Source organism: Alternaria ventricosa, assembly GCF_023758065.1.
Source record: "Alternaria ventricosa strain BMP 2768 chromosome Unknown scaffold_10, whole genome shotgun sequence".
Classification (NCBI taxonomy): domain Eukaryota; kingdom Fungi; phylum Ascomycota; class Dothideomycetes; order Pleosporales; family Pleosporaceae; genus Alternaria; species Alternaria ventricosa.
Window position 1 is genome coordinate 155402 of NW_026055690.1, and position 14939 is coordinate 170340.

Below are 14939 nucleotides of genomic sequence, written 5' to 3' on the forward strand. Positions count from 1 at the left end.
AGCCAGGACCTTGGGAATTGACAGGCGCGCTCGACGTCTCCGACGCAGCGGCACAGTTTGGCGGGTATGCTGCGTGGCCTCCACGTTCCGGCTTGGTTACTGGCATCTGTCGGACTGGGTCGCTTGAAGACAACTTATTCTACATGACTTAAGCTATCGTCGTGCAGTGTAGTACTTGAAGTCGCTTCAGCACATGGTGCGCGTAACAACGCGATTGCTATGGGCGTGCCCCTCCGCGCCTGGGTATCTCGATGCCACGCAAAGAGTACTGCTGAACATGCCAGTACACGATCTCTTGAATGAGCCTGCAAAGAACAAGAGCCCGGTACAAAGATGGATCAGCGCATACGGCCCAATACATTGGGTCGTACCAGCCGTATTCCATAGCCGTTCTTCCAATGTTTATGATGCACATGACCCGTTCCGAGGTTGCCTTCGTAGTGATTCGGCACCAGTGTCACAAGCGCATATGCTGAATCAGTAGCTCGAAAAACGAATTACCACCCGCTGTTACGAGTGCAACTGTACCACGCATCACCACGATATTCATTTTCCATCTTTCCTTGCCTCCATAGAAGGCAGATAGCGGGCAAAGGTGCGTAATCCGGCTCTCGGCACACCCAGGGTTCGCAGATCAGAAGTCAATCCGGCCAACATTGCACACTCATACATGGCGTATGTACCCGAGCCAATCCAAGCCGGCGGGCGCCGTGCTTTTACGACCGGGAGTATGCAAGGCGCCTGAGATGTGACGGGTTTGCGCACAGCGGAAGGTTGGTGGCGTCGATATCACGGCTCGAAGAGGTAGAGCATCCTGCGCGCAGCTGCCCAGGTGGTGGAAATAACTTAAGCGAAATATACACGGCCCTCAATACTTCGAGGCGACTCTATGCGGATGCTGAAATATGGATTGGAATGAGATGTGTCCGGAAAGACCTCGACGATGAGGAGAAGACGGCGGGATGACGCTCGAGTAAGCTTTCGCACATGCAGATGCGACGCATACACAAGGCGGACCTGAGTACTCGCGAGCGCCTCACAAAGGACTTGAGTAGTTGCTTCTCATAACCTCATGCAGCTACTTTGAAACCCAGTCTAAGGTTTTGAGCTGCAGCACGGAACCATTAAGGCGCAATAGCTACACACGCAAAAGGAAGCTCACACTGTTGCTACAGTAATTTCGATAGAACTCAATAAAGCGCCATCGCTGAACCCAAGACTCAAGGCACGATACCTCTCGCCCACAATCCGCCTCTCATCTCGCAAACCATCTTTCCCTCACGAACAAGTCCCATCACCCAATTCTCTGCGCACATCCCCAAAGATAAGCTCTCATGGGTTGGAGGAGCCGGACAGCAGCTATGATGCCAAGCACATTTCGCGCTCCCATCGTCCGTGTGCTAGTGCTAGGCAGCATTCTACGCCTAAATCAGTTGCTTAGGCCTCTTCCCATCCTCGTCCTTCGAGTCCATGCGTCCGCCATGTTCCACCAGCAGTTTCATGGCATCGGCTTTACCAGTCGAGGCAGCAAAGTGCATCGGTGTCCAGCCCTTCCAGCCCGGAACGACCTCCTCCACATCCGCGCCATGCTTTATCAGCAGGCGCATAGTGTCGAGTTCACCGAATCGCGCTGCAGTATGCAACGCAGCAGTACCCGCTATAGGCGTACCGCGTTCCAGCAGCATCGCAGTCGTGCGCGGACCCTCATTCATGGCAGCAAAAGACATCAGAGACGAGCGGAAGTTTCCGAGTTTCTTGTAGCCCGGCGCGACGGGATGTAATGGATCTGCCCCAAGCTCGAGCAGCGCAGCAACTACATCTGGTTTCCCTCGCCTCACGGCCTCGTAGAGTGGCCGCTCGTGGCCGTGGCCGATACGGATGTCGATGACCTTCGGGTAGGCGGCGCCTAGTGCCTCGACGACAGCGGCATGCCCACCGTCGATGACCTTGTTGACGACGTCTCTCGTTACGATATCGGAAAGGGAAATATCAAGCTCTGTTGCGAAAGCAAGTAGTGCGGTCACAACAGCAGCGTGGCCATTCTGAGCCGCTACCATCAAGGTCCGCTCAAGATTCGGGATTGGTCTTGCCATGACTTTCCCACGTGGATCTTTACTATAGATGGTGTGTGGTTTACTGAGCATCGTCGTGATGTGTTGTGGCTGTGATAGCAGACTCCATAAGGCCGCGTCGTCGCCAGACGAGCATGTTTCGATGAGACGGCGAGCGTCGTCTTGCCCTACGAGTACATCGCCTACATCTCTGGACGAAATATGATTTTGTAAAGTACACAAGGGGTATTGAAGCTTGTAGACTTCCAGACAAATCAAATTCACAAGAAAACAGGCCCTCCGCCTACCTGCGGCAACAAATGCTTAGCGATAGTCTTAGACCTTTTAGCCTAGGTAGAGCTATAAATAAAAAAATTCTTAAATTATTAGAAAGTACCTCTATAATAGTACTATAAAACTCTATAAGCTCTTTTAAGTATAAAGAAATAACTAAAGTTATAAAGTATAGTTATAGTAGTAAATAGTAGAGGCCTTAGGCGCATAAAATCTAGCTCTAATTCTTCTCTTCTTTCTCTCTTACACTACATTGCCTAGAATACTAAGTAAGTACTACTATTAGTTATTACTATTACTCTTACTAACTTAAAAGCTTTAAAAATATCTTCTATATTTAACTACTATACTCTAGTAGTTCTACTTACTTCTATAGAGCCTAAAAACCTTATATCTATAATACTATAATAAACTAGTATTAATACCTCTACGCTATAAATTTTTAAGATAATCTAGACTTTGCGTAGCTCTCTTAGACTTAAGCCTAATATTAGAGTAGCTATCTTTATACTTATAAGCTTTAGCTATAAGTAGAAGATTTATAATATTAATAGTAAAGCTATATAAGTACTAATAGAATAAGAAGTTTATTTAGTTATAAAAGTAGAATAGTAGGTTTTTCTAGATACTATAAAAGTTAATAGACTTAACTTTATAATAGTAACATACTACTTAGAATACTAAATGCAAAGTATAGAAGACCTAATATTAAAGATTAACTTTAATATTATTATAAATAAGAATAAAGCAGCGTTTATAAAGTTATTATTAGATACTAAGAATATTATATAAGTTAGCTTAGTGTTAAAGTACTTTAGCGTCTAAGGATACTTTATAGCGTATAGCGTATAGAAGAATTACTACTAAAATAAGTATAAATGTTAAATTTAATAAAATTAGAATAAGTTTAATTAACAAATCTAGTACTAAAGTACCGGCTAAAACGCGACCCTAGACGAAATATAGAGGCCTGGGAGGTCCTTGAGATTTGCCATGGTCGGTTCCGCCATATTTGAGTCGCGGTGGTATTGGCAATGGCGATGATGGTGAAAATGTTGGTCAAGACGGTGAAGACGACGTGTCCGCAGGTAAGCGAGGGCTTGCGTAGTTTTAATTCGTGTGAGAGCTATACAAAGCTTCAAGTATTGTGTATTTCGGCAGTCAAGATAAAGGTGCAGATGCGGCACAGTCGAACGAAATTTGGAAAGTTCTGACCTTTGTTAGGCAGCAGCAATAGTAGATCGGGTCTAGCGCCCTGGCGTAAACAAAGGTACCCGTGGACCTGGGTACCAAAGTAGTCTCCATGTGGACTTCGATGTACAGACATGTAAATTGGCTAGCTATAGCACTATTCTCTAGGAAGAAAACATTGTTGGCGACTTGTTGCCGCTGGTCTCGACATAGTCGGACGTTGAGCGCAAGGCTGAGTAGCGGTGTCTACTTCAACAATCCTTCAGCCCCAACACCTTGTAAAGAGAAAAGACTGAACACCCTAGAGCCTACGTTGACGTTAGGCCACCTGCTTTACACGTTTTCATGTAGACTTCAGGGTGTTCGGCATTTCCCTTGGAGGTGCTGCCAAAAGGGCAAGACTCGTTTTTCGCGCGCTACGAAATAGCCATTCTGCACGATAGGCACAAGAACGGGAAGATCAAGTGTATCACCCACATGCAAAAAGATGCGACGAAGCCATCGCAGGCCATGGCCACGGAAGACGCAGACGGGAAGCTGACGTGGGAGAATGGCTTCAAAGAAGGTGACTCGAACGCTTCTGGTACCTACGATGTATGCGCATCCCATGGTACAGAATGCGACGTACCCCAACCCAACAAAAAGTGCTCCAAGCCCAGATCAGAGCCAGAAGCTCCGGCTAGTACAAAGCCCTGCAAAGGCATGGCCCTCTCCATCGCCATGGTCACACACTACTCGGGCCACGGAACCTCCGTAAGCGTCAATCACGAGTGGAAGTTTTACACCACCAGCGTCGGCAAGGCCGTGGGTAGTTGCGGCGAGACTGACGTCAAGGAAATTGTTGCGGTTACCGAAGAGACGCCTCGTCCTGGTTCCGATAGCAAGGCGCCATTCCCTGGCGGTGTCTTCATGCTGGATATTGAGGGTGAGGCGTGCACGTATAAGTGCGATGGGAATAATCCAGGGAGATTGTTCTGCCCGCAGAGGGAGATTGGGTGTCGTGAGGATTCGAGTAAGAATATGGAGGTTGGGGCGATAAAGTGTGGGAGGGATCAGTTCTTTGCCCCGAGTGTGTTTTGCGATTTCTGAGATCTAGGCACGTCAACCTAGGAAAAAAACTAAACGTTTAGCAGCGTACATTAACATGGATGTAGCCTCTAGGCCTGTTCGATTATATTTATACACAAGGTGGAGGTAGCATAGAGACGAGTGTTGTATTGCAGTATGTTGTTGTGACTATGTCGACAGAGGATTGGGGTTTGGAGGCCCACAACTATCCAGAAGGTGCTGCTCTAGGATTGTATTATCTACAACAGGACGTGCAATTCGAAGAGACGCCGAGTTTGACAGTGGACGATGTAAAGTCATACATGATAGCTGCGAGGGCAGTGCCATCACTAAGCCAGTTATCTGTGAGTCGCAAATGGTGTGTAGCCGCGAGGCTTTTGAGCTTCACGTGACAGTCTTGAAGTGGGACTCGCATTCGTTCAAATCCGATGCGTTACCCAGCAATTACCAAGCCCTGAGCCAAGCTGTAGGATGCAACGCCACGCATCCTTAGGCTGCGATCCTTCATGCCGTCGCGGATAACTCGGGACTATCAAACGAGGTCCACGGATGATCTCTTCCACAACTCTTTGTCCGGCCAAACACGTTCTGTTTCAGAACGCATGTTCGAGCGGGGAACTCAATGGAGAGACACGAACTGGTGTGTGTATGCACCAAGCACCTGCAAAGTATGTTTGAGGGCAGTATGCCTGGGCATCAGAAATCAGGGCAGTGATCTGGGGTGAGAGGTGGTTGCGGAGTGTAGCGTCTGAGGTGAGATGCCTTGGTATCGGGATGACGGGTGATGATGTATCTCACACACCAAGACTTGTCATTGGCAAGTAAGTCCATTATTCCAACAAATGGCTTGGTTGCGTAAGGCCAACATGCAGGTTGTTCATAGTGCGGAGTCGTGGACTGCAGAAGCGATGCTGCTGCCACAAATTCCGTATCACCTCCAACAAAATCGAAGTGACGGCGTAATTGCTTGTGCGTCATCCTTATGCGAAAATAGATGGAAATGCCTTCCAGAAGAGCACGTCCGCGATTCCATGCCGCGGGCAAATATCGATATACTATACGTTCCTTGGCGCGGTTGAGTGCTTGGTATGGCGCTGTGGCACAGACGGAACAAATGAGCAGGCAACAATAGATTGAGCAACTTGCATCATGGCACCGCGAAACCGGGTTCTCGGTCTCGCAACGAATTTCCCTCATCAAGAGCGGCTCGACGCGCGGTGGTGAGCACCACAAGGCATGCCGGCCCTGCACGGATAAACACAGGCCGTCAGAGCGCCGGTCGTCGAGGAAAGGTTTGGGGAACTGGGGGAATAATCGGACGCTATCGGACCAACGATTGCTTGGCCTACCTTAATTTTCCACCGGTTCCGGACGACCCCTCAAATCGTGGGCTAGGGGCTGCCACTATACGGTACGACGCTCCGATGGCGCAGTTCTGGACTTGCGGCTCAGAGCACGTGGGCTTGCAGTCGCTCCAGTGCTCGCTTTCGGCAGGTGCTGCAGCATGTGAAGACGGCAAGTGGACACGTTGTGTGTGGAAGCTGATCTGAGAGGATTGATAATACGAGAAAACGGCCGATGGGGCGCTGCGACTCATCGTTGTGAGGGGTGCCTTTGGCGAGGACCAACCCAACACCGGGGATAGCAGCGGAAAGGAAATTATGCTTAAGTCTGCGCCAACCTTATCTGCAACCATGCAAATGTAAGCGAACGACAGATTACTGAGCACACAGATCGACGTTAATTCGTGCTCACAGTAATCTCGAATTGAACATGTCGGCCCGTGAAGAATTGCAACGGCTTTCCTTGCGACTCGTGCTTGAGTGATTGAAACGTAGCTGCCTGCAATCGCGACCCCATGATGTAAATATCCGGTATGTGGAGAAGCCAACGCTGGGCAGGCTTGACAAGTCGGATGACGCGGCTTCGACCGTGTGAGCTGATAAGACAAGCAGCGAGCGTTGTATGAACGTGGAGAAGGGCGGCCTTGGCCATCCATCGAAATAACAATCCTGTTTGCTACTTGGCAGGCTTGAGTGCGACTGAGCCAATGGTTCCACCCGGAGGTTTACCTTTCTCGGGCAGCTGAGACGCCATGTTCCATGGCATCTTGCACAAGTGCTCGTCCGCAGTCTATGGTCTTGGATGAGTTTTGACAAGAGAAGACGGTCTGGTGAACAAGGTACTGCGCTGCACACTTGGTAGGCAGCAGGATTTCGCGCGAAGTTGGATGCTGTCATGGCGCAACACTGCCACGATGACGGTCAAGGGGCGGGAAGTCTCATGGCTTCGATGCTCAGCTCTTCTGTTCTGGAAGCGGAGAAGCGACGGCCCTGTGATACCGCCAGTGTGGGTAAGTCGGATCCTCGTGGCACGGTGGTAAGCTTAAACGCAGACACCAAGCTTAATCAAAGTGCTGGCCGAGCCTTTAAGCGAATGAGCTGAGAAGTTGCAAGCGCCGGATTACGTTGGTGTGGATCGGAGCGGATGTCTGATCCAGAGCGGAGGGCAGAAGAGGCTTGGTTGGCGGGCGAAGTTTCCACGTATGCCACAAGTTTGCGGGCGGCCGTTCACTTGCGTGAAGCAGGCAAGGGCAGACGGCACAGAAACTCTGCACTTAGCCGGAGCTGTGAGGAATCCTTCGAGACTAGGCAAGCTCCTTTGTCGCGCAGGTCAGTTGTTTGTCCGCTTCCAAGGGCGCCGAGAGCACGACAGGTGGAGATTTCTTAGAGGACCGAGGCCAAGCATGCCATGGCCTGCCACAATCTGAAGGCGACGCGAGCGTGGGTTGGTTTTGGGACGACACGGACTTTTGGAACGCCTTGGCTGTGCTTGGTGTATTGGTGCTAGCGGGGGCCAAGCAGGACAAGACGGATTGACGGACTGATGGACCACACCGCGAAGTCTTGGGAGGTGTCAGCGCCGGGGTCCGAGTGGGGCTGCCAAGGGATCGAAGGCTTGTCGAAAATAAAGATTCGTTTAGAGTTATCCGGCTCGCAAAGCTTGGCTGATCGAGCCAACGCCGCCAGACGCTGGGTGGTGCTGGGCATGCCGTGGCTTCGGCGTGTGCGAGCCGCTGCGAGGGCCACTCGCTGCAAACAATTTTGGTGTCGTTTGGGGACGCTGGCTGGTGGCACCGGGCGGCATGGCAGATATTGGGGGCTGTGTGTGTGGGTAGACGCTGCTGGGGCTCCGCTGGAACGGAGGGCCAGTGAGCAGCTAGCTGGGGTCCAAATAAAGCTTGTCGTGCGCCTTATTTCGCTATCAGACGCCACTCCACGTCTCGGCGGGCGATCAAGACGACGACCCCAGCGCCCAGAAAGGGCCAGAGACGCCAAAGGAGCATTGCTGGGTCCCAAGCCCGCCTGCCTGCAAGTACATGAGGGCGGATGACTGCTGCTGGCTTTCCCAAAGTTTTGCCCTCGGACCCGTCTTCCCCAACTTCCAACTTCCGTCACTTAACGCTGCCTATACCAAGTGGACCACTGCCGCGCACGCCTATCAGACGCTGACTCCGTTTCATTGCCGGCCCGTTTCACGTCACCGGACCTCGACACATTTGACCTCATCGCACTGCCCCATATAGGCGTTGCGACGGCTTTGCAGACACGCTCAGTCACAGTCACACACCCTATTGTAAGTCTCTATCTATGTTTCGTGTCTCCATGCCGCTTTGCATGCCCCCCCTCTGGTCTGCTGTTCCTTGGTTCGCCCTGTTCCAACATTCATGCGCACCGCGTTTTCCGAGTTTGCCGGAAACCCTGCATACCAAGATTATTGCGACTGTTGCATTGCCTTGAACCGGAGCACTCGTTCCACGGCTTGGACTAACAGACCCAAACAGCATCTATGAGGTCTTGACACCTCCACACTATCTTCCACACATTTCTCCACACGCGTCTTCACAATGGAGACGTACCACGGACACGTTCGCACGCCAAACGATGCCATCATTCTGTTCGAGGCCTGCCGCATCGGCATACTACCGCGGGTGCAGCGCCGCCTATCCGAGAAGGAGCGCCAGCAGATCAAGTCAGGCTCAGTATTTGTATGGGATGAGCGCGAGGCCGGCATGAGGCGGTGGACCGACGGAAAATCATGGAGTGCGAGTCGCGTATCAGGCAGCTTCCTCACATACCGAGAAATGGAGGGCAAGCGGGGAGGTAGCGCAGTACCCACAGCGCCAGTAGCGAAGAGGGCGAGCGGAAAGTCGCCAGACGGCACAGGCTCAGGTGAATCGGACGGCGAGGGACCAGACGGCTACCGGTACAAGCCGGATGGTCTTATGAAGCAGTCCTTCAGCATCACCACCCAGAGCGGACAGCACCTCCACCTCATCAGCTACTACTCGCGATCGAATTCCAACAACCTCCCACAGCCGACCAACGACGCGCAACTGCGGCACATCCGCCCGCCAAAGAACATGTACCCCGAGTCGGCAGTGAACGAGACCCAGACTGTGCCTGCCGTCACTCGCGGGCCCATGCCTGGCTCACCATACAGCGCACCCGGACACAGCATGGCACCTTCCTCGCCGTATACCCGTGGTGGCCCCGTCGCACCCATGTACGCGATACCCATGTACCCTCCCACACCACCAAACGGCACACCTCCAATGTACTACTCGCACCAGCCTTACTTCTACCCCGGCGTCGTCTACGCGCAGCCTCCATACCATCCACAACACGTTTTCGACCGCCCGCCAATGGCCCACCCTCACGCTCCTCAAGGGCACCACCCCATGCTGATGCAACATCCCGCCTACGCCGCGCATGCCGCACATGCTGCTCAACAATACATGGCAACACCGTCACTTCGCACACCATCGACAGCTGAGCAAGCTCATCAGCAGCACCTTCAACGTGCCAGTGCCCCTGCGCCTCCTCCAGCACCAACAACATCAATTCCCGAGCAAGGTCCGCAACTTCCAGCGATCAACGGCGCGGCCGCCTCAGCAGGTGCGAACAAGCCACCGACACCAGAGCCTTCCGACAAGTCAGAGTCTCGGGCACCCGAGTCAAATAGCACCGCCACAGCCGCAGCATCAAGACCGCTTCCTACACTGGGGTCGCTACTCAACGGAGAGAACCAAGATAAGGACAATCAGAACAGCAGCCGTTCTGGTAGCCGCAGTCCTAACACTGCAACGAGATTTCCCCGAGACTTGGCACCGGAGAGACTCGCCAAGAACAGCACTGCTGCCGACAGCAGCGCGTTGAACAAACTCAACAGCGTGTTCGTGCGATCATAGCGATATCGCGACTAGTGTCTTATTCTTCTTCCGCTGCCAAGCGGCTTCCTCTTGTTCTTCTTCCACATTTACATCCTGTTCTCCCCACTTTTCTTTCCGAGTACGGGTGGACGTCTTCAGCATTTACGAACGGCATATGGGCGGCGTTCGGGTATCACGGCTACATGGCCAAATCATGATAAGCCTGGGGGGCTGGGAAGATGCGCGGTTCATAGCATCGGCCGATAATCGGGCCTGGAGTTCAACGGTGTAATCATTCACAACTTTGTTGGTCAACGAAGTTCTTATGTGTATCACGCTAGCTATGATGTTTGTCGCTGCTGCAATACAAAATTTCATACCGCAATCGCATGCTATACTTTCGAATCCGATCGTCTCGTGATTGTCCTGACGTCCAGTTTAGAGTTTTAACGTTGCTTTATGCTTAACGTGTCTAATCGCGACTAGCGATAAGCTTTCAGCACTGACATCATCACCATCACGCACCTGCCTCCCTATCAACTCTCACTCCGTCCAGTAGACTAGCCAAGCCCGCTATCATCACCAAGCCGAATTCTTGCGACTCTTGCGATACCTTGTCTGACGCCTCCGCTGAGCTTTCACTGCTTCTCTCCCGGCAATTACCCAATCACCCCCATTTTAACGGAACTAGCCACCCATCGCAGCTTCCTGTTGCGGAAGGTACGCTTGTCTATCACGTAGTGTCAGACCCTATCTTGAGTAGTTCCGCGGATCAACATGAGAGATACCCCGCAGTAGTACGGCAATGTGCGGGCGTGAGCGTATCGCGTGTAGGGAGATGCAGGGGTGGCTTATCAACTATGGATGGGCGGACGTCAATGGCGCGTTGGGTAGGTCGGTTATCGTTTACGGAGGTTTGTGCGTCGACGTTGACGTCGCATCGGCTTTTGGGTGGGTTTATATGAACTTTCGTGACTGCGACTTGCGCGGTTGAGTATTGCGCGTCTTTGTTCTTTCGTTGTGTCGACTATTCGAAGCGATCGAGCGCCCTCGAGATATCACGTCATGGCGTCTGCGACTGATCACCCACCTACTTCACTGCATCCCGCGCCCATGGATGTCGAGAAAGAACCGATTGTCGAAGACAATGGCAAGGGTCTCAAGAAAGTTCTCGACGAGAAACTCTTGAAGCACTCGCACGATGCCGATGCGGCGATGAAGGCGTTTGAGGGCATGGAGGGCCAGGTCGTGGAGTTGACGGAAGAGAAGAGTAAAGCGCTGCTGAGGAAGATTGATATGCACATGATGCCCGTACGTTCACTTTTGCTTGTTCTGAGACTTATCGGTACATTCGTTGGCATACGCGAATGCGGGCTAACAATGTCTATAGATTATGTGCATAGTTTACGGGCTCAACTACCTTGACAAGACCACATTGAGTTACGCAAGTATCATGGGTCTGAAACTCCCTCCTTCAGACAACATACTAGAATCCGGTATCGGTCTAGTCGGAGACCAGTACTCGTGGCTGGGTAGCATGTTCTACTTTGGATATATCGCTTGGGAGTATCCTACCACGCGTCTACTGCAAGTCTTGCCTTTGGGAAAATACTGTACGTCTCCTTCCACTTTCATCCTTTGACTATCCAGCGTGTCGCGATAGGGCTAACTCATCAAAGCGGCCTTCAACATCATAATGTGGGGTCTCGTCCTATCCTGCTTCGCAGCCGTAGAAAACTACGCCGGAGCAATAGCCATTCGCTTCTTCCTTGGCGTCTTCGAAGCAGCCGTAACGCCCGGTTTTGCCCTCTTCACCTCGCAATGGTACACCAAGAAAGAGCAAGGCTCACGCACAGCCATCTGGTTCAGCTTCAACGGTTTCGCACAGATCTTCGGCGGCTGCGTTGCTTACGGCATTGCTGTGGGATGTCGTAAGTACGGAACTATCATGGAGCCTTGGAAGATTGTTTTCTTGGTTACGGGGCTACTTACTACATGTCTGGGTATTGCATTCCTGTGGATCGTGCCGGATAACCAGTTGAACTGTCGGTGGTTGAGTAAGGAAGATCGGATCTTGGCTATTGAGCGTATTAGGATTAATGCGCAGGGTGTGGGCAACAAGCACTTCAAGTGGTATCAGTTGAAGGAGGCGTTCCTCGATCCGTTGAGCTGGGCATTCTTCTTCTACGCGCTCATCGCTGATATACCCAACGGTAAGGCATCTGACCACAAACATCACTGAAACATACACTAACACCCCTTCAAGGCGGCATCTCAAACTTCTTCTCTCAACTCATCGTCGGCTTTGGGTACACGCCCGAAGAGTCCCTCCTCTACGGCACCCCAGGCGGCGCAGTCGAAGTCGTCTTCCTCATTGCCTGCGGCTGGGCAGGCGACAAATACGGCTACCGCCTCCTGATATCCATGATCGGTCTTACCACTGCTATGATCGGCATGATCCTCATCGTCGCATTGCCTTTGACCAACAACTCCGGTCGCCTCGCTGGCTACTATCTCACCCAGGCCAGCCCTACCCCGTTCGTCGCCTTGCTCAGTCTCATCTCGAGTAATGTAGCGGGGTACACGAAGAAAACGACTGTCGCGGCTATGTACTTGATTGGGTATTGTGCTGGGAATATCATCGGTACGTGGTATTCTCCGTACTTCGAACGAGCTTGACTAATAAAATGAACAAATATAGGTCCCCAAACTTTCCGCCAGCAAGACGCGCCTCGTTACGTTTCCGCCGAGATCACGATCATCGTCTGCTATGGCGTTTGCTTGGGCATCATAGCATTCATTCACTTTTACTGCGTGAGGCAGAATAAGAAGAAGGCGCTGATTCGTGCGGACCCTGGATATATCAAGCTTGAGAACCAAGAGTAAGTTTGATCGCTCGAATCCGTTGCTCAAGTTTGCACACGCTAATCGTTGATGCAGGTGGCTTGACCTTACGGATAGGGAAAACCCCGAGTTCATCTACACGTTGTAGGGGGTGTTTTGGGAAGTATGAGAATAGTCTGAGACGAAAGCACAATAGACGGTAGACCTATCGCATGCGAGTATAACGCCGATGAAGTTACAATCTGCCTCTCGCTCGCCCAGATCAAGACTTGCTTTTCTTGTGTGACAAATCAATCAACTCGAAAATGCTCGAAATGCCAACCCGTCATGCCGCAACACTCCACCTTACGGCTGTTGTGCAGGCTTCACCTTGACCATCATAGGCCCTTTATCCCAGAGCGCAAAAACCTTCTGGTCCATCCAATCCCTCTCTTTATCCACAAGTTCCAAATCATAAGCGAAGAGCACCTTGGTGAGAATGAGGCGCGTTTCCGCGTGTGCAAGGCTAGATACGGTCATATTAGCCTAGCGTTCTGCAAGTCAAAAGGTGAGGAAAGAAAAGGAACCTTACGTCTTCCCAATACAATTCCTCGGCCCAAAGCTAAACGGCTGATGGCTCGCCCTCTTATCATCCCTGTACCGCTCATCACCCAACCACCTCTCCGGCACAAAAGCATCCGGATCCCTCCAGTTACGCTCAGAGTGACCCATGGCATGCATGGAAACATATACTGACGCCCCGCCAGGGACATAGTAGCCCGACACCCGATCACCGCCCGCTGGCACCACACGAGCAAGGCCCGTAGCAGCAGGCGGATAGTACCTCAACGCCTCTTGGAATACAGCAATGAGGTAATCCAGTTTATTAACTTCATCGACGGTGATTTGATCCGCAGAGGAGAAGCGCGACCGGATTTCCGTAACCAGTTTCCTGTACGGCTGCGGGTTGGTGAGGAGCAGGTAAGTTGCGCCTGACAGGGCAGTGGCACTTGTCTCGCTGCCCGCAATGAGGAACGAAACAGCATTACTATCCATTTCCGCGCGGGTGAGTCGCGTGCTTTCTTTCTCTTGGTTCTTGATTATGTGTGTGAAGAAATCGGGGCGTGTGTCTTCTCCGCTTTGGATCTTCTCCAGTCGCTTGCTGGCCATGTCGTGTGCGCGTTTCGCGAATTCGTAGCGTGCGCGCATGGGGCCGGTGTTGTCGGTGAAGAGGCTGCGGACGAGGTCGAGGTATCGGAATACGAAGTGCTTGCCTCGCGAGACGTGGAGGGCGATGGCTTGCAGGCTGCGGAGGGTGATGGAGATCCAGAGGTGTTCTTTGGAGTCGCGGAGGCAGTAGAGGGGTTCGCCGAATGTGAGGTCGGATATGATGTCAAAGGTCGTGAAGTCTATCTTGCGTAATCAGTTTGAGTTCTGCAGAAGAAAGCGCTGCGTGGATTACGCACTGTACCATGTCCTGATATCGATATCCGTGTCTTCGGCAGCGTGTTCGCCCAGGCGTTGGACTAGAAGATCGACATAAGACTGTATGAGACTTTCTTGTCCTCGTAGAGCCTTGTCGCTGAAAGCATGGGATAAGCTCCGTCGCATTCGCGGGTGTCCCTCTTCGTCTGCTATGAGAAGTGACAAGACGCCATTGACAGGCCGGGGGCTATCTTGTCGTCAGCAACTCCTCGCTCATAGATTCAAATGGAAGTAACTTACAACCACTTCAGGTCCTTAACGAAGTTTCTGCTTCTATCTGTTTTGTGACCGTAGATATCTTGCCATGCGGTCTCTCCAGAGATGAAACTGACTTCATTTGGTTCTAGACGAACGGCATCGCCGTACTTCTCGTGGCATTCTTTGATCCATTTGACCACACTACCGTCGCGTATGTGTAGGGCGAAACACAGACCGGTGGCGCGTGCGAAGAGGGGGCCAGGTATGTGCCTGAGAGGATGGAAGAAGATGTTGTATACTACTGAGCAGATACCGTAGGTTATGGCCTATTCGGAGTCAGTAAAGTTTTAAAGGTGTGTCAAATCAGAGTAGTGGTCAGGGAATTGATTAGTCTCCTGATGTCACGATTGTGAAACTCATGTCAGATGCGAGGGCAAGGGTGACCGCAATCCCAGGAACGTAAAGTATGCACTCACTGAAGCCAAAACCACTGCGAACGCATTGAAAATGCCTTTCAAGCTGAGCAGCGTAAAGCCCGTCGTTGAGATAGTGGTCAAAATCGTCATGATTGGACTTGAGCGATAATGATTAGAATCAAGATACTCCCCGCGTTATGT

The 14939-nt window shown here is 51.7% G+C and overlaps 5 protein-coding genes across 5 annotated transcripts; 3 read left to right on the top strand and 2 right to left on the bottom strand.

Annotated features, from left to right (window-relative positions):
• Window positions 1-1424: 1424 nt before the first annotated feature.
• On the bottom strand, window positions 1425-2144 carry J4E93_006141 (uncharacterized protein; the record flags this gene model as incomplete). The annotated part of the gene is made up of 1 exon (XM_049344059.1): window positions 1425-2144. One exon carries the CDS (start codon window positions 2142-2144, stop codon window positions 1425-1427), a length of 720 nt encoding a protein of 239 aa, XP_049198494.1.
• A 1902-nt stretch (window positions 2145-4046) lies between these two features.
• On the top strand, window positions 4047-4540 carry J4E93_006142 (uncharacterized protein; the record flags this gene model as incomplete). Its single annotated transcript, XM_049344060.1, has 2 exons — window positions 4047-4474; window positions 4501-4540. The coding sequence occupies 2 exons, from the start codon at window positions 4047-4049 to the stop codon at window positions 4538-4540; spliced, it is 468 nt and encodes a 155-aa protein (XP_049198495.1).
• Window positions 4541-8511: 3971 nt separating this feature from the next.
• J4E93_006143 (uncharacterized protein) lies at window positions 8512-9855 on the top strand (the record flags this gene model as incomplete). Its single annotated transcript, XM_049344061.1, has 1 exon — window positions 8512-9855. One exon carries the CDS (start codon window positions 8512-8514, stop codon window positions 9853-9855), a length of 1344 nt encoding a protein of 447 aa, XP_049198496.1.
• A 1074-nt stretch (window positions 9856-10929) lies between these two features.
• Window positions 10930-12808, top strand: J4E93_006144 (uncharacterized protein; the record flags this gene model as incomplete). The annotated part of the gene is made up of 6 exons (XM_049344062.1): window positions 10930-11127; window positions 11207-11429; window positions 11496-12029; window positions 12083-12460; window positions 12518-12698; window positions 12757-12808. The coding sequence occupies 6 exons, from the start codon at window positions 10930-10932 to the stop codon at window positions 12806-12808; spliced, it is 1566 nt and encodes a 521-aa protein (XP_049198497.1).
• Window positions 12809-13005: 197 nt separating this feature from the next.
• On the bottom strand, window positions 13006-14888 carry J4E93_006145 (uncharacterized protein; the record flags this gene model as incomplete). Its single annotated transcript, XM_049344063.1, has 5 exons — window positions 13006-13165; window positions 13232-14048; window positions 14106-14311; window positions 14365-14648; window positions 14814-14888. 5 exons carry the CDS (start codon window positions 14886-14888, stop codon window positions 13006-13008), a joined length of 1542 nt encoding a protein of 513 aa, XP_049198498.1.
• Window positions 14889-14939: the final 51 nt, after the last annotated feature.